The sequence below is a fragment of the Haliotis cracherodii genome, unplaced genomic scaffold, assembly GCF_022045235.1.
Source record: "Haliotis cracherodii isolate W230 unplaced genomic scaffold, xgHalCrac1.p SCAF_18, whole genome shotgun sequence".
Classification (NCBI taxonomy): Eukaryota; Metazoa; Mollusca; class Gastropoda; order Lepetellida; family Haliotidae; genus Haliotis; species Haliotis cracherodii.
In genome coordinates, this window is record NW_027266273.1 from 24,196,485 (window position 1) to 24,221,169 (window position 24,685).

General features: G+C 40.3%; 2 protein-coding genes and 1 pseudogene across 2 annotated transcripts; 2 read left to right on the forward strand and 1 right to left on the reverse strand.

Moving 5' to 3' along the window:
- Positions 1-4,553: 4,553 nt before the first annotated feature.
- LOC139465621 (uncharacterized) lies at positions 4,554-6,173 on the forward strand. The gene is made up of 2 exons (XM_071247323.1): positions 4,554-4,656; positions 5,263-6,173. Exons 1-2 carry the CDS (start codon positions 4,554-4,556, stop codon positions 6,171-6,173), a joined length of 1,014 nt encoding a protein of 337 aa, XP_071103424.1.
- A 6,387-nt stretch (positions 6,174-12,560) lies between these two features.
- On the reverse strand, positions 12,561-22,824 carry LOC139465424 (uncharacterized). The gene is made up of 3 exons (XM_071247134.1): positions 22,667-22,824; positions 15,083-15,209; positions 12,561-14,124 (listed from the first exon to the last, which is right to left on the reverse strand). Exons 2-3 carry the CDS (start codon positions 15,189-15,191, stop codon positions 13,289-13,291), a joined length of 945 nt encoding a protein of 314 aa, XP_071103235.1. The 5' UTR covers positions 15,192-15,209; positions 22,667-22,824; the 3' UTR covers positions 12,561-13,288.
- Positions 15,575-20,277, forward strand: LOC139465570 (uncharacterized; annotated as a pseudogene).
- Positions 22,825-24,685: the final 1,861 nt, after the last annotated feature.

The following is a 24,685-nucleotide window of genomic DNA, read 5'->3' on the forward strand; positions in this document are numbered from 1 at the left end:
ACCGCAGTTTAACATGGATCCTTGTTGTATGTCTTTAATGTCGTGCGCAAGGCAGGGTAAAACAAGTACATCTGTTAAAGCCCTGTCGCATTACGCCATCAGGGAACTGGGCAAATGGGGTGGGGGCATGCTGGGTAATGTAGGCGAACGGCCGTGTTTACTGAGATCCCGAGATGGGTAGAAAGTCTGTTTCTTTGACTCTGAGACTTGTTTTGATGTTGTTTACACTACTGACTGTATGTTGTGACGTGGAAGCTAATCCCGGTCCGGACACCCGACAATCAGCGCTCTCGCAGAAAGATACAGGTGCTGTCTGTATTTCAAAGACAAAATACACAAACGATGATATCATGCAAGCTCTGTTAGACTGATATTTAAACAGTGAACGAGCGTGTAACGACAATGGACATGAAAGTCGACAAAATGGCGGCTGAGGTATGCGAACAACGAGACGAAATCGCTCAGCTTTGTGATGATAATAAAGTACAACAGATCAACAGATCAGTGCGATGAATGTATGCACGACCAATGGAAACAGGATATCAACAAACATCATAGGCACGCAGTCTAACCAACAGCACATACACGCCCCTTGTTTACGTCGGAATCTGGACCCGGAAATGGAAGGGAGAGCACTCCGGACAGAGGTCCGCGATCGACAACATGGAGATGAGGAGAAGGCCAAGGCACAAGTTGTAGTATTCTCAGTTGGAATATTGATTGAGTGTACAAACACGCGAGCTCTTCATTTAGTGATTTTAAACAGTTCTGCAGTAGATACGACATTATTAGTTTCTGTGAGTCGTTTGTTAAGCAGGAAGATGACTTTGGCGATCTATTGTCCGATTTTCAATCATTTAACTTTTGTCGACCTAAACATAAACAACGTGGCCGTTACAGTGGTGGTGTAACCGTATTGGTGAAAGATAATTTCATCAAGAACAATCTTATTCGTCGAATATGTCATTCATTTATCGACTGTGCTGTGTTGCACTTTCAAACAAATTTTTTGGATTACAAAAAGATTCAGTTTTAATATTTGTTTATATCTCGCCTGAAAACTCCCCTGTTTATAATGAGGCCAACATTGATCCCATAAGTTTTCTTGAGGGATATATTGAGACAATCATAAATAGTTATAACAATCATTACCTACTACTTGCTGGAGATTTCAATGCAAGGATGCGTACATTTCTGGATTATATCCCAGCTGATGACCTCAACTTCATCCATGAGAACAGTGATGACTATCCAACTGATGGGTTCGATATTCCCCGTAAAACAAAGGATAACACTCGATACAACAGTTACGGTGTCCAACTAGCAGAATTATGTTGCACACATGATGTCCATGTACTAAACAGGCGGTTATTTGATGATATGGATTGAAACTTGACTTGTATCACTCACAATGGTGCCAGTGTGGTGGACTATTTTCTGGCAATTACAGATTTATTTCCACATTTTAGCTCCTTTGGTGTTCATGAGAGAGATGAATCTAACCACTTCCCTCTTTTCTGTACTATTGTCTTTCCACTTAATTACTCTGAGGAATCCAACAGCAACCCCAATGTTTTTAATAATAGTCATATTAGTAATGAAAAACATCAAGATTCAGCTCAGCAAGAAAGATGGACCAAGTATACACAGTAAATCATTTATGGTGAATTTCCAAGATATAGACAGACAGATTGAAGAAAATGTAGAAGACAGTGTAGATACTTTAACAGACCTTTACCATAGAGACAGATTGGTGGGATGATCCCTTGGTGGGATGATCAGCTGGAAGTATTAAAACAAAAGAAATATGCAGCTCTAAGGCTCCATAGGAAAGATGGCCAGGGTATTGCTATATATATAGAATGTAAAAGGAAATTTAAAGAAACATTTCATTTGAAAAAGGAAGATTATTGCCATAAACAGAGGGAAATTCTCAGTGCATCCAGACATGATTAAAAAATCCTTTTGGAAACTGTTAAAATCCTGCAGAGTAAATCATAAGAATCCTTCCAACATAACAGTAGATCAGTGGTTTGAACATTTTATTAACCTGTTGAACTGTAATTCTGTCTGCAGCTATGATTACAGTGACCCAATATGGGAATACACAGAGGCAGATGACAGTGACTATTTATGTGAATTAAATTACCCTTTTACACAAGAGGAAATTAATGCGAGTTTGAAACAAAACAAGCAAATTTCCTGGCCCAGATGGCATAGTTAACCAATTCTTTAAAGCAACTAAGAACTATATCTCACCATTATTAACAAAACTATTCAATAAACTTTATGACAGTGGTATATTTCCTAGTAGTTGGGGCAAGAGTATTATTTGTCCCTTACACAAATCAGGCAGCTTGTCAGACCCAAATAATTACAGAGGCATTTCCATGATAAATTCATTGTTTAAAGTTCTTACAACAGGAGTTAACAACAGACTTCAACATTGGTGTGATAACAACAATATTATTTCTGAATTTCAAGCTGACTTCAGAAAAAAATATTCCACTATTGACCAGATATTTACCCTACAAGCTATGGTCAAAAAGAGAGATGGAAGGTTTTATTGTCTTTTTATAGACTTTTCAAAAGCTTTTGACAGTGTGAACCACAAAACGTTATTTAACAGACTCCTTCAACTGGGAGTTAAAGGTAAATTTCTCACGTTTATAATTCAGATGTATTCAACACTATGTGCATGTGTGAGACCTGATTGTGGATACTTCAAGTGTACCACGGGTACTCGTCAGGGGTGTATCTTCAGATATTCATCATATTTATTAATCTGTTAGTTTCAATGTTGGAGGAAAAAGGTGGTAGAGATGTGTTTATATCTACTCACATCCCTGATGTATTTGCTCTGTTATTTGCTGATGATGTGTCAACCGTCTCTGATACTGCTCTACAGCTTCAACAGAAAATAAATACCCCGAGGAATTCTGTGATGACACTGGCATGAAAGTCAATCTGAATAAGACTAAAATAATAGTATTTCGGAATGGAGGTCCTCTTCGAAGTTGTGAAAAGTGGTTTTTGAATGGTCAACAGATAGATGTTGTCAACATGTACAGATATTTAGGAATTATTTTCTCACCAAAGTTATCTTGGACCAAGGCCCAAGCATGTCTAGCAGCCCAGGCAAGGAAAGCACTTCTATCAATAAACGAGTATAATTATCAAAAACAATTTGGATACATTAATCACCATGATCTTTTTAATATTGCTATGCTATGATTTCACCAATCCGATGTTATGGATCAGAGATCTTGGGAACCAGCTACTGTAACATTATTGAGAGTGTCCATAACGGATTCTGCAAATCCTTTTTGAAAGTAAATAAGTTCACCAATAACAACATGGTTCTAGGAGACTGTGGTAGGATCCCCCTACAGTATAACTACATGTCAAGAGCAGTCAAGTACTGGTGCAGACTAATTCAGATGGAACAACACAGGCTACCCATCCAAGCTTATCATATACTAAAGTCTCTTGATGATAATGGTAAAATTACATGGGCATCACACATTAGAATGATTTTATTCCAGTTTGGATTTGGTTTTGTTTGGCTAAGCCAAGACATTGGTAATATTCAACATTTCATGACATATTTTAAACGAAGATTTTACGACTGCCTCACTCAATATTGGCACTTTTCCCTGACATCATCAATGAAAAATGCAATTACTACTCACAGTTCAAGTCATTACTAAATGTGGAATCATACATAACTTGTGATATGTCTTCTACCAACGTAGACTTATAGCCATGTTCCGGTGTAATAATTTCAGACTTGCTGTCGAACTGGGGTGTCACAACAACATCCCATATAATAAACGTGTCTGCACTTTCTGTTTTTCAAAGAGACATAACCATGTTGAAGATGAATTCCATGTTCTTATGATTTGTGACCAGTATTCTAGAGCAAGAAGAAACTCTTTTCCCAAGCGTCTCGTTACCCCTCCCTCTATTGAGATTTTTATAAGACTCAGCTGAAAACAAACAAATTATAAAAAGGCTTCGGTACATTTCCCTCCCAAGTCATGAACATCGAAAGGAAACACAGTGTGGGACGGTAAATCATTATTAAATCTACTCAGCATGCAAATATATATATATATATATATATATACAGTATATTGCCATTGTATTATGGGCCGGTGGCCTGAAGTACCGAATTTTTTTTGTCTGTCTGCAATGCTCTATCAACTGGAGCACGGAGGTGTCCTGTGTTCGGCTTCAGGGGAGGGGGTGACTGGAAGAATATATTAATGAGTCCAAAAAGAGTATTATATCTGGTTAAGTCTACAACTACAGAGTACGTTGCATGCTGTTCAAGGTAAGTACAAACTGGTTTAGATTTTGATAGTTATTTCGCTGTTTAATATTTGGATGAAAATGAGAAACGTAGACACAGCCTCAACGTTTTTATGAAAACGAATTAGGACAACTGTGATTAGTCCATACATGGAAATTTTTGGGTAATGCATTTAATGGTATTGCAAATTAGTTGTGAGTATTTGATGTGTGTTTGATACTCTCTGTGTAGACTGAAGATGGTGAACAAGACCACTCTCCTCCAAGCCTTCGCCATTCTGGTGCTTCCGGTGTTTTTGGTGACAGTGATCTTCAACATCCTCGCCGGTCTCCCAGACACAGGTAAACATGGGGCACCACAACAGGGCATGTGAGCAGCGTCCCTGGCGGGATCCGATGTTCATTGGTTCCAATTCCAAATTCGACCTCGTTGTGATCTGTGGTCTGTTAGAACTGCAACAGGGTGACAAAAAGTACGAGGTCTACTAAACTGCTGGCAAAAGAAAGTATACACCAATATTTGATATAGCTGACACAAACAACAAATGGTTATTCGATGATGATGTATATGATAGGGTATTACAGTTTTGTTTTGGACATGTTGGCAGTGTTGCGGCGACTCGATGCCCAGCAGCGTTTGGATAACGTTTATAATTTTTTATCAAATCTAATTTTCAGGTGCTTACTTTATGTTCCGTTTACTTTTTGGCTTTTGTCAGTTTTGGATTTTCTTCCACATTAAGATGTCAGTGCCATGCAGTTGTGAAGCACGATCCAGTAGACCTACTTCTGCCTCTTGCTACCTTGTGTTCATATATTCAATATTAGTCTTTTACAAATGGGCCAAACTTTTACATAATGTATGTTATATGATTAACTAGTGATAAAGAAACACGTAAATACGTTCCTTATATCGCTGTGATTGTAACCAATATACCTCGATTTCAGGTGCTTTCGTGTTTCTGACCACAACTGCCGCAATCTCTGACCGGTTCATCTCACAAATAACCCCCGCCGGCTTCACATTCATCATCTGGGGCCTGATATACGTCTGGCAGCTCGTGTGGATTATCTACGAGCTGACCCTTCTCTGCCGGAAGTCGGCCTCGGGGGAACCCCTCTTTCTGAAACCGATCCTCCTGACGACAGCATTCTTCGGCATCTACATCCTCAGCCTCGTCCTCAATGTGTTCTGGTTGTTCTTGTTCGACCGAGAGTTAATAGGACTGGCATTCGTGACTCTGGCTGGCATCTCAGTCACTCTCTACATCTGCCTCGGCCTGTCCTACCTAGCTATGTACAAGAACAGGTTCATCCTGTCCAATCAAAGTCGGAGGGTAGATATTGTCCTCATCTCTATATTTGTCCACAATGGTCTGGCCCTGTACGCCGCATGGACAACTGTGGCCACCTTCATCAACATGGCCATCGTCATCACCTACCAGTCTCTGCCCCCAATTGACCCGGGTACTGCCTCAACCATTGCTCTCGGCTTCCTGGCAGCTGTCATCATCATCTACGTGGTCGTCGACCTCTCCGTATTTGACAAGTATACCCGCTACACCTTCACGCCCTATCCTGTCGTCATTTGGGCGTTTGTGGGCATCATTGCAAGAGGCTATAATTTGCTTGACGTTAATACTATCTTTGTCTTTGTCCTGCTGGCGCTGACTGTGGTGGCTTTCCTTGTGAAGATCGCATTAGCCATCTACAGAGCAATGACACAGCCGCTGTTTCCTCCTCCTGGGTCCGGGCCCGATGAGACCAAGGGAGAAGAGGTGACTCCGGAGGAAGACATGGAGAAGGCGACCACCACTGTAAAGCCCTCGGTCACAGCGAATGAGGTTGAACATGGGTAGAGTGAACATGGAACTGATGACTTGAAACCAGTTTTAAGGATTATCCATGACAATTTCTGCTTACTTGACTTCGGCAACATCCAAGTCTCACGATTCAGATGACTAAATTAGTCCCAAGGCAGTCGTGTCGGGTGGTGGTATATATTCGTTTCTCAGTGCAGGTGCCCTTTGATTTCACGATAAGATAAGACACTTATCTTTTTGACAGGGTTGCCATCATGAGTGGTTATAGCTCACTTGAATGAACCTCACATTTAGATCTACGCTTTTTCTTTAATATGGCTCTGCATATAGATATTTTAATGTTGATTATATAGTTATATTTGCCACCATCTTGAAAGACATTTTCACTCACTTGCATTTATTAAATATATTATCGTAATATATGATAAATATGAATGCCATTAGTAAACATATCGCTATGATAATGGATCGGTATTTTCGAGCAATTTTACACCTTTATTTTGCAGATGAATAATAATGGCCGACGGTGCTGTAGCTCACCTGGTAATTCAGCCTGATATTTTCATTGACAGTTCATTACCGTTCTGTTGCTTTAGTGTTGCACAGATTTGCAATGTAATCAAAGTGTCACCAGTGATTCATCAGGAGACTGAAGCTTTTTTTTAACTCGTTGCCTGTGGTCGCCGAAGCACAGGTGGACAGCAGGACATCTTTGTAGACAGTGAGTTGGACAGCAGGACATATTTGTAGACAGTGACTTGGACAGCAGGACATCTTTGTAGACAGCCAGGTGGTCAGTAGGACATCATTGTCGACAGTCAGGTGGTCAGTAGGATATCTTTCTGGACAGCCAGGTGGTCAGTAGGACATCTTTGTAGGCAGTCAGGTGAACAGACGGACATCTGTGTAGACAGTCAGGTGGTCAGTAGGACATCTTTGTAGACAGCCAGGTAGTCGGTAGGACATCTTTGTAGACAGTCAGGTGGTCAGTAGGATATCTTTGTAGACAGCCAGGTGGTCGGTAGGACATCTTTGTAGACAGTCAGGTGGTCAGTAGGATAACTTTGTAGACAGCCAGGTGGTCAGTAGGATATCTTTGTAGACAGCCAGGTGGTCAGTAGGACATCTTTGTAGACAGCCAGGTGGTCAATAGGACATCTCTGTAGACAGTCATGTGACGAGTACACAAAGTAACCACCCTGAAGTAACCCCAAACCAGTACATTTATAGTTCAGTGTCTGCCTTTTCCCGAACCGTTTTCTGTCTCTACCAAATATCTAGTTCCCCATAAATGCCGGACCCTCACCTCGTTCATAGTCTCCGAAATACTACGTAGTCTTGTTCTTGTTTTGAGCGGGAATACATGGCAATACCAGATACATATCGATGTTCTAGGATGTGTCTGAATACTGCTATCAACTTACTAATAACTTCAGCCAGGTGTTTTAATATTTAATTTAGGACCTCCATTTTCTTATTATATTTCCGCAATTATATGTATGTATATTATGCCTCCGACTGAAAGTGGCAAAAATTCATGTTGACAGCAATGTCAAGTACGGCCTGTGTGAGCAGGTAACGATCTTGAAATAATCTACTCTACAATGCATTAAATTGTTTGCATCCATATTGTACGAACCAGCGCTAAAATCTGCAGCCATAACTTACGATGAGGCAAGTCCGTTTGATTCCATCTGAGACCGATAAATTCCTCACTAACTCAAAATCTAATAATTGCAACAAAATGAGCACAGCGACATGAATTGGACAGACCAACTCTGATGGTTTGTCTCATAATTTTGGACACCCTAATAAAAAAATGTTTTAACAAACGATCATCATATTGTTGACATTTTTCGCCATCCCATACCAGGGAGGACCAGTCGCTCATAGAACAGCCAGGTGGGCGAGTTTCATGTGCGAAAGTGACGTAAGGCTTGCTGATGACCATAGATGCGTGATTGCTATACCTGAAACAATGAGAACATCACTCGACGTGAAGTCAATTATTTGCAACTTCTTCATTTTTTTAAAAAAAGAATGTGAAAGAGGTAGACCACAATATGCTTTGAAAAAAGCATCGTTTACGAACTGCATGTGCAGTTGGGATAACAGAAGGGAAGTTAAAAGCTATGTTAAAAAAGTGTACTGATTCAACCTGCAGTGACACACCTGAGGGGACCATCTCAAAACCCGTGCGATGTTTTAAAGTCGATTCATTTCAACAAGTGAGTGAGTGAATATTGCTTAACGCCGCATCAGCAATTAGGAACACAATGTTCCTAGCTCCTCTTCTGATTTCTGTGCAGGAAATTGACACTTGGCAAGGGTGAGCGGCTTATTGTGCTCCATGCTGGCTACAAGAGTCGGGGATTCCTACCAGGCTGTTCGCTAGTCTTCAAGGCAAAATCCAAGGACAACCGAGACTATCATACCGAAATGAACGGAGCGGTATTCCTAGAATGTGTTAAAACTCAACTGGTACCGGTATTGCCCCCCAAGAGTCTGGTTGCCATGGACAATGCTCCATATCATGGCGTTCAGGTACCTAACACAAAAGCCCCAACGTCTAACAGTAGGAAGGGCGATATGACAGACAGACAGCCAGACAAATTTATTCGATACTTTAGGCCACCGGCCCATAATACAATGGATATATACTGTATATATATTTGCATGCTGAGTAGATTTAATAATGATTTACCGTTTCCTTTTGATATTCATGACTTGGGAGAGAAATTTACCTAAGCCTTTTATAATTTGTTTATTTTCAGCTGACATAAGTCTTATAAAATTCTCAATAGAGGGAGGGGTAACGAGACGCTTGGGAAAAGAGTTTCTTCTTGCTCTAGAATACTGGTCACAAATCATAAGAACATGGAATTCATCTTCAACATGGTTATGTCCCTTTGAAACACAGAAAGTGCAGACACGTTCATTATATGGGATATTGTTGTGACACCCCAGTTCGACAGCAAGTCTGAAATTATTACACCGGAACATGGCTATAAGTCTACGTTGGTAAGAAGACATATCACAAGTTATATATGATTCCACATTTAGTAATGACTCGAACTGTGAGTAGTAATTGCATTTCGTTGATGATGTCAGGGAAAAGTGCCAATATTGAGTGAGGCAGTCGTAAAATCTTCGTTTAAAATATGTCATGAAATGTTGAATATTACCAATGTCTTGGCTTAGCCGAACAAAACCAAATCCAAACTGAAATAAAATCATTCTAATGTGTGATGCCCATGTAATTTTACCATTATCATCAAGAGATTTTTAGTATATAAGAAGCTTGGATGGGTAGCCTGTGTTGTTCCATCTGAATTAGTCTGCACCAGTACTTGACTGCTCTTGACATGTAGTTATACTGTAGGGGGATCCTACCGCAGTCTCCTAGAACCATGTTGTTGTTGGTGAACTTATTTACTTTCAAAAAGGATTTGCAGAATCCGTTATGGACACTCTGAAAAATGTTACAGTAGCTGGTTCCCAAGATCTCTGATCCATAACATAGGATTGGTGAAATCATAGTCTAGCGTAGCAATATTAAAAAGATCATGGTGATTAATGTATCCAAATTGTTTCTGATAACTATATATTGATAGAAGTGCTTTCCTTGCCTGGGCTGCTAGACATGCTTGGGCCTTGGTCCAAGATAACTTTGGTGAGAAAATAATTCCTAAATATCTGTACATGTTGCCAACTTCTATCTGTTGACCATTAAAAAAAACACTTTTCATAACTGCGAAGAGGACCTCCATTCCGAAATACTATAATCTTAGTCTTATTCAGATTGACTTTCATGCCAGTATCATCACAGAATTTCTCCAGGGTCTTTATTTTCTTTTGAAGCTGTAGAGCAGTATCAGAGACGGTTGCCACATCTCTCTCATGAACACCAAAGGAGCTAAAATGTGGAAATAAATCTGTACTTTGCCAGAAAATAGTCCACCACACTGGCACCATTGTGAGTGATACAAGTAAAGTTCCAATCCATATCATCAAATAACCGCCTGTTTAGTACATGGACATCATGTGTGCAACATAATTCTGCTAGTTGGACACCGTAACTGTTGTATCGAGTGTTATCCTTTGTTTTACGGGGAATATCGAACAAATCAGTTGGATAGTCATCACTGTTCTCATGGATGAAGTTGAGGTCATCAGCTGGGATATAATCCAGAAATGTACGCATCCTTGCATTGAAATCTCCAGCAAGTAGTAGGTAATGATTGTTATAACTATTTATGATTGTCTCAATATATCCCTCAAGACGACTTATGGGATCAATGTTATAACATTATAAACAGGGGAGTTTTCTGGCGAGATATAAATAAATATTAAAACTGAATCTTTTTGTAATCCAAAATAACTTGTTTGAAAGTGCAACACAACACAGTCGATAAATGAATGACATATTCGACGAATAAGATTGTTCTTGATGAAATTATCTTTCACCATTACGGTTACACCACCACTGTAACGGCCACGTTGTTTATGTTTAGGTCGACAAAAGTTAAATGATTGAAAATCGGACAATAGATCGCCAAAGTCATCTTCCTGCTTAACAAACGACTCACAGAAACTAATAATGTCGCATCTACTGCAGAACTGTTTAAAATCACTAAATGAAGAGCTCACGTGTTTGTACAATCCATCAATATTCCAACTGAGAATACAACAACTTGTGCCTTGGCCTTTTCATCTCCATCTCCATGATATGATAGAATGGTTGACACACAAAGCAATACCGTATCCACAAAAGGCAACGAAAGCTGTTCTGTATGATAATATAAAGTCTAATAAAACCTCACCTGTCTTTAAAGTTGACGAGTATCTTAAAGAACATGGCCATTCAGTTTTGCGATTGCCGCCCTATCATTGCGATTTAAACCCAATAGAACTAATTTGGGGTATCATTAAATCGGATGTTGCCAGGCAAAATACAACATTCAAACTGCGGGATGTACAGAAACTGGTTCAACAATCAATAGACACCACCACGCAGGAAACGTGGCAAAAGTGTGTTGAGAAAGTTGAGAATGAAATAGAGACAAGATTGGGATCATAGTGGATTGGACCATGCCACAATCAAGACAGTTATCATCAGGGTAGACTCGGACAGCGGCGAAAGCGATTCGGACAACAGCGACACCGATTCCGAATGCACTGTCACGGCTTCAGAAACCTGCAACAGTGACTCCGATTGAACACCCAAAACGGCTTTTGAGATGACCCCCATATACGGTGCACATGCTTGTTCATTACCTGGCTTTTCCATGAGCGTCTGGTCCTCCCTGGTATGGGATGGCTAAAAATGTCAACAATATGATGATCGTTTGTTAAACAATTTTTTTATTCGGTTGTCCAAAATTATGAGACATACCATCAGAGTTGGTCTGTCCAATTCATGTCGCTGTGCACATTTTGGTTTAGTTGCAATTATTGATTTTGAGTTAGTGGGCAATTAATCGGTCTCAGATGAAATCAAACGGACTGTACTTGTTTTTAACATTATTTGTGTCCCTTAATGTATTCATTCCGGTTGAGATTCATGGAAGAATTAGTCCCCTCCCTCCCATGCGTGTCACAGGAGGCCGCAACTACAAGAGCGGATCGGCTTGTCAGTTTCGGTGGCTGTTCAAAACGTGTCATCGTACGACCACAAGTCGTTGCTGATGTATTCAGTCACTCACTTATCATAACAGACCCCCGGAAATTAGCTATGGCATTGCTGATTGGGGCGAAAAACAATGTTCATACACTTATGTATATGTGAGCTTTTGTGTATTTAGATATGAATGTCCTTTTTGGTTTCTATACGACGCAAGCACTGTTACAACTGATAAACGGCAATGTCTCTGTGGCCTTGAACACAGAGCAGGGACTGCCGAGTGATCGAGGGTGACACATTCGTTGTGTCGAGTTGCCTCCTTGGCTCGCTGACCGTTCTTCCGAATCCAACATCAGCGATTTTGCAGCTGAATATCAAACGTCACCAGAGACGTAAACGTCTATGATCTGCGTTCCTTGAGTTTCGATCTCATAACGGTGAGATGTGGGGATATATTCTTTTCAAACTCACTAAATCTTAACCTGACACTTCCCCGGCCGCGTCATACCAAAATACATTAAAATATAGTACTTGTTGTTACCCTGCCTGGAGCATTAAAGGGCTAAAACAAGGACTGGTCGGCTAGGAATCAGTATACTGTGTCTGAGAGGGGTTTCATGTTAAACTGTAGCGTGGTATCTCAGTGGCCTAGCACTTTCAATTCAGCATACTTCCGGTATAGCGCGCGCACACATGCACGCGTCGCTATATAAGTGCAATGATATTGGACGCAACGTTAAACCCCATTTTTCCTCACGAAACGTTCAATGAAGAAAAGACTCAGAATATTATGAGTTAAGATTTTAATCAAATAAGTTATATTTATATATGCAGATTCGAGCATCATTGCTGTACAAAGTTAAATATAAATAATAACACGCTTCTATTACAAAATACAATACAATATGTAAAAATGTCGAGAAATAAATCAAACAAGAAAATCAATTCTTGATCATGAGTTGAACACCTGGGAGATAGTCACACTTCCAATCATTGACTGCATTGCATATTACGCACATCTAAATATGTACCATGTATATGTTATTGTGTTGTCAGGCTTGTTCTGATAACAGAACATGCTTCAAAGAAGGGCGATACCTCGTGTTGTTGAGATTTGTATTTGATACGTTACTCGTTAATAGGGACAAATGCGAAACGAATCCGATCTTGTGAACAATGTGTTCACAACACTGGGAATATGATATAAATGCGACTTTGGCAATTCACCGGCATAAAAATGTTTAAATACATCGTCTCCAGCTTATGCGTGTTTTCTTGTTTAACGCTGCACTCAACAATATTCCAGTTATGTGATGGCGGTCTGTTAATAATCGAGTCTGGAACAGACAATCCAGTGATTATATTCATGACCATCGATCTACTGGATACGTGGCATGCATCCTCCAAGTAAGCCAGCCTGACCACCCAATCCCGATAGTCGACCCTTGGGCCAAGCCTGGGTTGCTGAACACCAATACTGATACTGATCTTCACGGGTTTCACCAGTTTATGAAACGTGTTGATGACGTCAGGCCATGCCGACAGTGTCCTGCTTCTCCGGCATGGTAATGTTCGTGGATGAGGTAAACACAGGTTTGGACTTGCTTCTGATGATGACGAACACTATCTTGGCAATGAGGGCTAACACACCTATCACTATGAGTACAATGGTGAAGATAGAGTTCCCGCGAGCAGCGTCAAAGTTCTTGGCCAGGCTGCCTGAGAGAGCCCACACAATAACGCCATAAGGCGTGATGGTATACCGACTGTATCTGTCGAATACGAAGAGGTCGGTGATGACGAAGAGGAACAAGGCGGCGGTGATGAAGCCGAGGGAGATGGAGGACGCGGTGCTCTGGTCGATGGCGGGGTTAGCTCTGTAGGCAATCACAAAGCCCATGTTGAGGAAGGAAGCAATGGTGGTCCAAGCCGCATAGATTCCAAGCCCGTTGTGGACGAATGCACGCACTAAAGTGTCCTCAATCTTAAGATTGAGTTTAGCCAGGACCTCCATGTTGTTATCCAGGGAGGTGTAGGAGATCCACAGGCAGATGTACAGGGTGAAGGCAATGGCGAACAGGAAGCTGAAAGACAGCTCGATGAGTTGGCGGTCAAACAGCAGGAGCCAGCTGATGTTGAGGAACATGTTCAGGATGTACATCCCGAAGAAGGCGGGGGGCAGAAGAATGGGGTTGAGGTAGAGAGGTCCTTCTGGACTCTTCCTGCAGATGCGGACCAATGAGTAGACAATCCAGACGGCCTGCCAGGCATAGATGAGGCCCCATATGCTGAAGGTCCAGCCGGCGGGGGTGATCTCGATGTAGAATGCGTCCGAGATGTCCCCTGTGGAATTTAGGAAGACGCCTGCAAGAAACACAATGTGCTAAGTAAAAACATCCACAGCTTGATTAATGACTTAAGTCTTGTATTCAAAATTACAACCCATAACGGGTTCGCACAGGCGTGCACTGAGCACAATTCAAACAAATACTGATCTTGTTACTTTAACGCTTTACCTGAAAGATTAACTACTGCAAATAGCCACGTCAGATGAGATGATCATTGGACGCTTTTTACGTCTCAGTCGGATGACTAATAACTGATAGCAACGAAATTAACAGAAAGCCATGATGTGAGGCTTCAACACGCAGCCACAACACCCGTCTGTGGCATCAGCACAATATAAGACCCACTTAGGAGCGATAGAGTGAAATATTAAAGACAAAAATTAGAGACAAATCTTAAAGAGTCGCACATCACTATATTTTCATAATACGTGATATATGTTCGCCCGGTAAAGGTGAGTTGATTTTAACCGCCGCTTTGAACAGTTTTCCAGTCATATCATGACGTTTCAGCAATGTAGTGGTGGGGGTGATGGGGGTGGGGGAAGCCCGTAGTGATGCAGGTCTAACATTAAACATAACATTTACATAGTAAATTAAACATACTACCACATTTGTTGGTGTAAACACAGAAATACAAATTTTGCTCAACTGCTATTTGACATTTGAACATTTCAAGAAATTATAACTCTCCACATTATTTCTTCAATGGTCACTGAAGCGGACGTAGAATATCTTTATAATGTTCTTGCCAGAAGTATGGAGGCGGAAATAGCCTACTCATCAGCGTTATTATACACCATATTTCACGTTGAATCAAAAGATAAACACACTCAAACAAATTTACAAATGCATATATTTCTCATGGAAATTTCCCCTAATCCCAATAGTCCAAAATTATCACCACCAAAGACTCATGCTTGTCTACAGCACATAGGAAAAGCCATACCATGCGCCCACAGTCGTCACTGACCTACCTATGCTAGTATCTGCCGCCAGTCCGTTGAAGGCGGCGGTGAGAATGAAGGCGAGGAGAGCACCTACATTGAGGGCCTGCAACAACATTGGCGGGACCGACTTCATCATGGGCGATCACAACCACACCTGAAACACAACACCTTCTGGTTATGTATAGCTTTATCATACAATTTGCTGCAACATTAGCCAAATGATCGGTCCATCTAGCTGTCTACATCCATGTATATCCTTGGGTACAATGTGTGAAGCCCATTTCTGGTGTGCCCCACTGGGATATTGTGGGAATATTGCTTAAAGCGGCGTAAAACCACACTCCCTCACTCCGATGTATATCCTGGGATGTATCTTTAAAGCATATTTGGAGTAAGAGGTCAATTATACTAAATGAGGTAACTATAGTAACGAATAGATGAGTAAACAAACATTTAGTCCCAGACTTAAGGTGATCTTATTTAAAAATATACATGTACAAAATCCAAACTATAATCCAAATGGAGCCGAAGACAATGGTTAATTTCGGGGGTGAGGCAGTCAAGACTTGCCAAATTTGTTTTTAATTTATTCTCCGGGAAACACAAGGACTGACAGGTCAGTATATGAATTTGTCTAGTCTAGAATGGTTTAAACAGTTATATAACAGAAATATTGAAGACGAATTATAGCATGACTATGGTATCATGGTATCGGTACATTTCGTAATCCACATCACCTGTCGATTGTTTTCTCTTGGTAATTCTGAGCACGATACTTCTTCACTTGACTCGTTGCGGTATGTCTCGGCTCCTCGTAAGTATACACGTTAACATTTTTATGATAGTTTTATTAGTTTCTGGAATATTTTGAAGTGGAACAAAGAAAAAGAAACATTTTGAGTACGACATTCTATGAAGATTTAACACACGCATTTTAACTATATATACTGAATACTAATCGAGTTTCTAAAATTGATATTACAAGGGGCGAGTTTTTGTGTTTCATTTATTACTTACCGCTTAACCTTTTAAAACTTCATTTGATGGAACTGTTGGAGTCCCCGTCTTAACTAGGTCAAGCGGATGACAGTATGTATCCATAGTGTGAGACACACGGCATACTCCATTTGAGTTTATCAGAATAATACGTCTTCAATTAATACCGTACAACGGAAAAAGAGACAAACTGGATCGGGTGGACATGCTCGCTAACTTGGTTGATACATGTCATCGTATCCCATTTGCGTGGATCGATGCTTGTGTTGTCAGTCACTAGATTGTCTGGTCCAGACTCGTTTATTAACTGACAATCGTAAACTTGACCATTGTAAACATCAAACATACAAACCTTACAAAGGCCTACACGCCATTAGATTTCCGCACCGAAACGTCACAGACACGTCACTATACACTATGACGTAAATTGTTACAGTTTGTTGAAAGATACACAGGCGAAAAATGCCCTGTGATGTCAGCCTGCATGGAGTCCTCGAGTGTGCATAACGGTCTTATCATTCGTCACCACTCGCCCCTTTCCGTAACCGGCATGTCCCGGAATAACACGAGTTGGTCACGGATGCGGTCTTATCTGTCATCTCTACACGTATTACATCGATGTTGATATTTGTTAAATTAATTCCAGTGGTACATTTACACGCGCTTTGGGATTAAACAATGTGTAAAACCAGCTTATTGTTATTAAAGGTATTTCCCTGTATAATGGGACACTTCCGGTGAAAACTATGAATGTTCGGGTGATGTAAATTAATACCGACTAAGAGTTACGCCCCTTATTGTAAACAATCATGGCGACTGACAGACAGCTGTGGTCGATTCAAAAGGAAAAAGACCGGTAATCATAGCAAAATATTAATATCAAACGTGCTCATCGACCACAACTACCCAGCTTTGGTGATCCTTGCAACGACGACCACTGTCCTCTTTTTCGAAACATCAAACTCGACAAATACGCAAGCAGAGATGGAGTGAGTGAGTTGGGTTTAACGCCGCTTTTAACAGTATTCCAGTTATATCGCGGCGTGTCAGCTTAATGTGGGAGGAAAGCCCGAAGTGATGCAGGTCTCAGACGGTTACCACTTCGGTGAAACCCACGAGCACGGGTATGGTGCTGACAAACCTAGAAACATGATCGGAGCGAACCTGGATTCGAACCCACAATCATAGGTTTCTGGCGTGCCCAAGGGACGCAACTCTGCACAGCGAATCGCGGCGCCTTAGACGACTGGGCCACCCGTGCCCCCTAAGCAGAGATGGAAGGAAGGGCGAAGGATGGTCGAGCTCGGGGAACTTCTCTCCAATCTCGTCGCTTGCAAGTACTGCAAATTCGGCCCTATTCCATTAACGTATGGGAATATTGTCGGCAAGATGAGGAACGGACTTAGCGGCTATTTCTATGTGAAATGTCAGACAATGTGGGCAAATAAACATGGTTCCATACGGGAAAACGCACAGGGAGAAGGGGGTGTCAGGGATGCCATGTTTTGTTATCAACACAAAGCTTGGAACAGGTAAGTTTTATTTTTATTTTACATTTAATGACCAATAAAATAGTTTTGGCATCCGATGATGTAAAGCATAAATATTGTCCTGTTTTCGATTAGATATTTCAGCGTCATGCCTTTCTTATTGTTCATGTCACGATATCATGTTTTGTGAATGTCTTATGTTGGCATTGTTGTCTTGTTTTTTCAACAAAAGGTAAGTAAGTATAGTAAGCTTTTTTAGACATTGCACACTTGTGACAGTTGTCCTTGTGTCTAGGGGGTTGGGGTGAAATTTAAGTCAGTATTGCTCCCAGACCAAGCGCGGCAGCTATGCCCGATTTATAAAAAGTATTGATTTAACTTAGAATTTTTACTGCCAACTATATGAACAGGCACACATCCCTCCCTCATTCCTAAAAATAATATTAGATACATTCGTATAATTATCATGATTATATTGTGGCTAATATTTATTTACACCTATGATCGCTAGCGTTGGGGGACCAGACAGGATGAATAATCTCCTTTCAATTTTAAATATCAAACCAAAGTAGTTTAAAAAGCATGGAATGGAGGGCTGGACGCTATGGTGAAGCTGTTGCCAAAGAGTCGACTCAACAGGCTGCAAATGATTCATTTAGAATGGAGATGGAGTAAGTTCTATTCAATGTCATAACAATGTTTGTTTATGAAACTAGTCAATTGTTAATAACACAAGGATACAATAAACATGGTGGATACTCTGAATCAAATGAATTCATTGTTTAATGACGACCGTGTGTGTAGAGATACTGGAAATTGTCAAATATAAACAAAGAAAATCATCTTGTATTGGTGTCAGATATTAAAAAAAACAAATTAAGTTTGGAATTCCTCTTTCAGATTGATGCTCCTGGTCTGACTTTAACCCATCAGGTTTATTTGTTTGATACAAAGACATTGCAGAAGAGGAGAGTCGACAAGCTGCGAAGCTCATGGGGAAGGTGATCGAAGATTTAGAAGTTTGTCCTCTACCAGACGCACCTCCTGAAATTAGGTTTATTCTTTTCAATATATTTTTAGTATGTACATGTATAGATTGTGTTGGATAGTGGGATATATGTTCAGATGGAAAGAAGATTATTTTATAAATATTCAGTTGTACAATGTATATGCAACTATTGTACATCATGGGCGGATACAGAGGGGTGGAGGGGTGGGGGGGTGCGCACCCCCACTTTTTATTTCGAAAAAAAATCTTTATTTCAGTATAAATTTCCACCAAAGACAATAAATAGATCTTAATTGTGCACCATCCCTTTTCAAAAAAGCTATATCCGCCCATGGATATCACTTAGAAACAACAAGACACTTTTCTATAGGTACTGTAGAATAAGTGGTTCCATGAGTGAAATTGTTTCAGCACATAAAAGAACCAACATTAATTCGGGTTGGTTCATTGCATTGGTAAAATGTGTTTGCAGCTTAATGTTACAGTTAAATTCCTCCACCACAGATGTTAAACAATAACTGATCTCAAACAAACATTTTAACAATACATGAAAACAATTTGGATTTAATTTTTAATTTTTCAGATTATTGATGTCATCCCATTCCTTTACTGTACCAGTAGTTGATGCTAGTTCTGATGATGAAAGTGGACATTCTGACCAGACTCCTTAAGCATCTAACATTGAAAGTCCACCAGTCTCATCTTCAAACAGGTGAGAATTTTGAAAAAATTCAAACACAAACAATAGTTTTATTTGAACATGTAGCCAAGTGCATGATTGAGAGTTTAACCAACTTGGCACGCAATCAAAATGTTGCCGGTTCGAATCCTAGCAAACCCACTTGATGCTTGTTGTGTCCTTAGACAAGTCACTTTATCTGCATTGTCTCAGCCCAGCCCTCCCAGCTGTATATAGCCATCGACTTTGACTGCAGGTTAACCTGCAATGGTGCGCTGGTGTAACATTCGGGTGGGAGGACATTATCCTATTAGCACCAAGGAAACTGGGTGTTATCACAGACCTAGTGGGTCACCGAACATGCGGCACATGCAAGTGGTGGATGAGGAATAGACCTGGACTACCAATACGAAAGTACAGATCTGTCCCAAATCACTTCGGTAGTGCTCGGTTAATGGAATGTACTTCCAAAAGTACCAATCTCAACAGGTTACTGGTATAGTGGTACAATGACGGTCAATGGGAAACAAGTTCAGCCTGAAACTGTTCAGTTTGCAGTTGACAAGTTTTGTAAATGGCTCAGTGGGTTTCCCAATGTATTCCTTGTGGCACATAATGGAAGATTTGATTTTCCTGTATTTTCATCTGCATTGCTAAACATCCAGTGTGAAGCACAATTTTTCAACTGTGTATCAGGTCTTATTGATAGCCTACCTGTCTTCAAGGTCTTTCCTGGACAATCATCATACAAGCAAGAAAATCTAGCCAAGACCTATTTGCACTCATCATATGAAGCACACAATGCCATAGGAGATGTAAAGGTCCTTGGTAAGCTTGTATCTCATTCAAAGATGAAAATTCAGGAACTTGTAGGTACAGTTTCCCACCATCAGCAGTCCACAATCTACTTCTCTTCAACAACGAAAAGGCCAAACATATCAAAACACTCCATCCTCTCTTAGCCGAAGGGGTCATGAAAATGTCAATTTCTGAGAAAATTGCCAGATCAGGACTGAATCTGGGTAACCTGCGCAAAAATTTTCAGTGAATTCAAACACTGTTTAACATTTTTCATCTATACTTGGTAGATGTATTAATTGGCGGATAAAGTGGTGCCTTTTGTTATTTTAAAACTTTAATTAATTTTCTGTTTCAGTGGCAACAAGTTTTACTTTGACTCTGTTTATGGTGGTTTATTTGTGCAGACCATATCTCTGAAACTAATAGGTACTCTTGCTTAAATTTGCACGTATGATCACGTAATATAGATAATGTATTGTAAAGAGTATTTGTCTATCATCTTCACTTTCAAATCTGTAAGAAATACAGAAATGTATTTATTCATTCATATCTTTATTAGAAATGATTCATTGACATATAGCTGGGTTTGACATTTCCATTGAAGTAAATATATGTAATTCTCACATGTATTATTCATTTATTCTTAATGCTCATCCCCTGCTACAATAGTATCACATTTCCAGGGTGAAATGATGCATGAATTAGGATTGGGGTCATAAAACTAATACATAATGGTAAATTGTTTTTCTTTTGTCTTGTTTTTATTTTATAGTCACTTCTGATGTTTTTAGAGAAGTGGTTTCATATCTATGAGTCTTGTTTGTACTTCCAGAGCAATAAATACACTGTCTCAATTGAAAAAAAGACATGGAAAAAACAAGCATTTCAGAAGTCTAAATACAAGTTCACATGTTGAATGCCTCAATACACTACTTCTGCATTGAATTTACTGCTTATATTTATAAACTTACATGATTTCCCTGCTGTTTATGAAACAGATTAACTGATTGGTGAATATTGATAAAACTTTAGAATTAAATCCAGGGAAGGATGTAGATAATAAAAGAAAGTGTTTCATGATTTTCAACACTGCCCATTATACAGGGAATACCTGAACAGAGGTATTTCGACGGCAGACTAATAATGTAAGTTATTACATCCTACCTTTATTGACTGATTTAAACCAAATTGTATTTAAGTCAAGTATTACAAGCAAGAACGCTTTATAAAATTTATAAACGAAAACAACTATTTATTTCATGAACAGTATACTGACGTACCATGTATATTACAATGTATGTAGGATATTGTGGCTGAACGTTACTTTTAAATTACATGTCTGTTCTATTTTGGGCATATGCCTAGTTTATGTAACCTGAGACATAAATAAACTATTTATCTGTCAGTATTTAACTGCGTCACACTGTCTATCAGGGTGTGAACACCATTACTGACTGGGTGTGAACACCATTACTGACTGGGTGTGAACACCATTACTGACTGGGTGTGAACACCATTACTGACTGGGTGTGAACAACATTACTGACTGGGTGTGAACACCATTACTGACTGGGTGTGAACACCATTACTGACTGGGTGTGAACACCATTACTGACTGGGAGTGAACACCATAACTGACTGGGTGTGAACACCATTACTAACTGGGTGTGAACACCATTACTGACTGGGTGTGAACACCATTACTGACTGGGTGTGAACACCATTACTGACTGGGTGTGAACACCATTACTGACTGGGTGTGAACACCATAACTGACTGGGTGTGAACACCATTACTAACTGGGTGTGAACACCATTACTGACTGGGTGTGAACACCATTACTGACTGGGTGTGAACACCATTACTGACTGGGTGTGAACACCATTACTGACGCGGTGCATCCAGTGTATGCAGTGAAGTGTGTCGTTACCGCCCTGATCCCAGCATACTGACGCTTACCTTGTAAACAAAGTCGTTATCTGTGTAGTGATTTTATCATTGCTACCAACATACATCGGAGTGATTTTATGTATCTTATTTTGCAACCAAACCTAAGTGAAGTAATCAGCTTGACTGAGAAGAGATCGGAATCTTAACGACTTAAAAGAACTTCTTTGATAGGCATTTAGAAGTTGGAGTACTAAGTAAGGATAAGAATTTGTGTGTTGCTTGATAACGGTGTTAGAGTCTACACCGAAACGTCGCTCTTAAATGTAATAAAGAAGTTGTTCATCCATTAACTCTTATTCTGACTTAAAAGAAGAAATTACAACACATCTGCTTTCTCAGACATCATTCCGCATAATCTCTAACTCACTTGACGGAGCCACCCGTGTTAGTCAGCCTCAAACTCACATTACAAACGATGGTCGCTGCGTGTGCGTGTGTTGACGCGCGGGACAAGACGCCATTGATAAGCTAAACTAATGTAGTTAAAGAAATAGTGCGGTTCGAATAGAAGGCTATGAATGATGAACACAAATCTATTCAACACATATACTGGAAAACCATCTATTAACTAATATCGGTAGTGGTAATTAATCACATCAGGTGATTGTTGGGTAAACGAATAAACTCCATATTAAATTGGTAGCTTAAAATTATCCCTCTCAGTAGCGCCGAAATACTCTACTCACCTTTCACACTAATCAGCGTTGTACATGCAGCAGTGTTGATACAATTGTGGCGACTTGTGGCGTCCTGCTTTCTTAAAGTCAGCGCTTACACAACGCTCCTAAACTCTGAACCTACGTCGGTGCATGTACTGGAGCACGAGATGCAACGTGACTTGGTGTGTGATCCGCACTGTCGAGCAAGCCCTCCCCTAGTTCAGTCACCGCCAATTAGGGAAGAATTCAGCTTCTATGGGCTGCGTTTGGGTGAGCTGTTCGCGTGTCACTAACATACATAGTAAATACATAAAGGACACTTTGCCTACACCAGCCTGACGCAAGTAAGATCGGCAGATGGCCATACAAGGACCGCACCCATAAGTTACATCAGACGTCTTTGAATCTCACTACAGGTTTTGTCCGACATGACCAGACACTAGCACACCAAACAAGAATATGCACCATTAATTCATTGCTTATATGTCATTATTATTGAAAGAGGGTGTTTTGTTATCATTAGGCGGCGTCGCTTGCCCTGTTTTTTGCGTTGTTCTGTGTGCAGATCGCCCAAACACACCAGGTTACGCCCACTGCCGCGGGCCAGCAACAGTCTTGATGTTGTATTTACTTTGGAGAAACGGGGTCACGACATCAGGTCACGAGGTGATATAAGGACATGTGTCCTCACACGTGTAGAATAAACACAGTTTCAAGACCTATGAGACTGAAAGGAAAAATATTCATGCCAGTAATCAGGGTATCATAAATTCAAATACAAGTGTGTCTTGATGGCTAACGCAACACAACGTTCTCGTGTCTGTACATTTCTTAAAAGTATGTGTCACAAAATTGAAGTAATACTATTCATATTAACGTCAGAAAACATTTGTCTTGTGCCCGTCTCGAATCAAGGAACGATTGACACGTTTGACTCCCTAAACTTCTCCATTGTTACAAGATTAATACAGCCTATATAACATCGTCACACGTGCACGTCACATGACTTTTGCTAAAACTTTATTTGATCAAGATTATAAAACTTAAGGCCTCAATTAAGCTTTCAAAACGTTTAATGGAAGTGATCTAGAGGTCATTTCCAAATTTGACTCATTAGTGACGAAAATGATGTCCGATGCATTTCGTTATTTTGTCTTGATTTTCATGTGTTTGTGACGGGTGCCACCGCTTGGGCAGGATATGCTCACCTTGTCGCGAACACCTGGTTTACAGCAAAAACGAAAATCACCAAATTGAATACCTATATACATGTATTTGTATGTCGTCTTTTAACAAAGCTTATCTTTACATATTCACTTAGGACAAGAGTTTTACACATTATACTGCACGTGCTTTCAACATCAGTTATAAAACCGATCTTGCATAACCCAGTGCACTGACCTACATCTTGGTTGGACATGGGTTAAGTTGGGCAAGCAAGCAAACAGGGTAGAAACAGCGGTATACGAGATCACGTGACCACCGAGCCGTGTTACCTAACTGCGCTTGCTGAGCAGAGCGTTCGTCAGGGCGAAAAATACAATAGTCACCGAGACAGACTGTATGTTGAGGGAAATGTCCGAGTAGCTCTCCATTCCTTACAAATAATGGAGAGTTACGAGGATATTCCCCTATTTAAAACACATCTCAACTCTTACACTTTGACAAAACATTTTCTTGTGGAAAATATTTGAAAAATATATTTGTCGAGGTGAGTCGTCCTTGCGTGATGCACGAGGAAAGCGTTCTCTATCGCTGTTGCACGTGCATCAAACTCCGCCGCGAGCTGATATTTACAATACATGGCACATGGCTCTATGAAATATCAGCCCTGAACAAGGATACATAATTCTTTTATTATGTTAACCTGATTTCTCTCTCTCGCCAAAGGCTTATCTACTAATATAAATATATGACTCTGTTATATGTAACCCTCTGTAACACAGCATTATATATATTATAAGTTGTAGCAGGATCACTGTGGGTACATGGGGTGTTATGCGTCCCGCGTTAGGATTTATATCACGAGCCGGAGGCGAGTAGTAT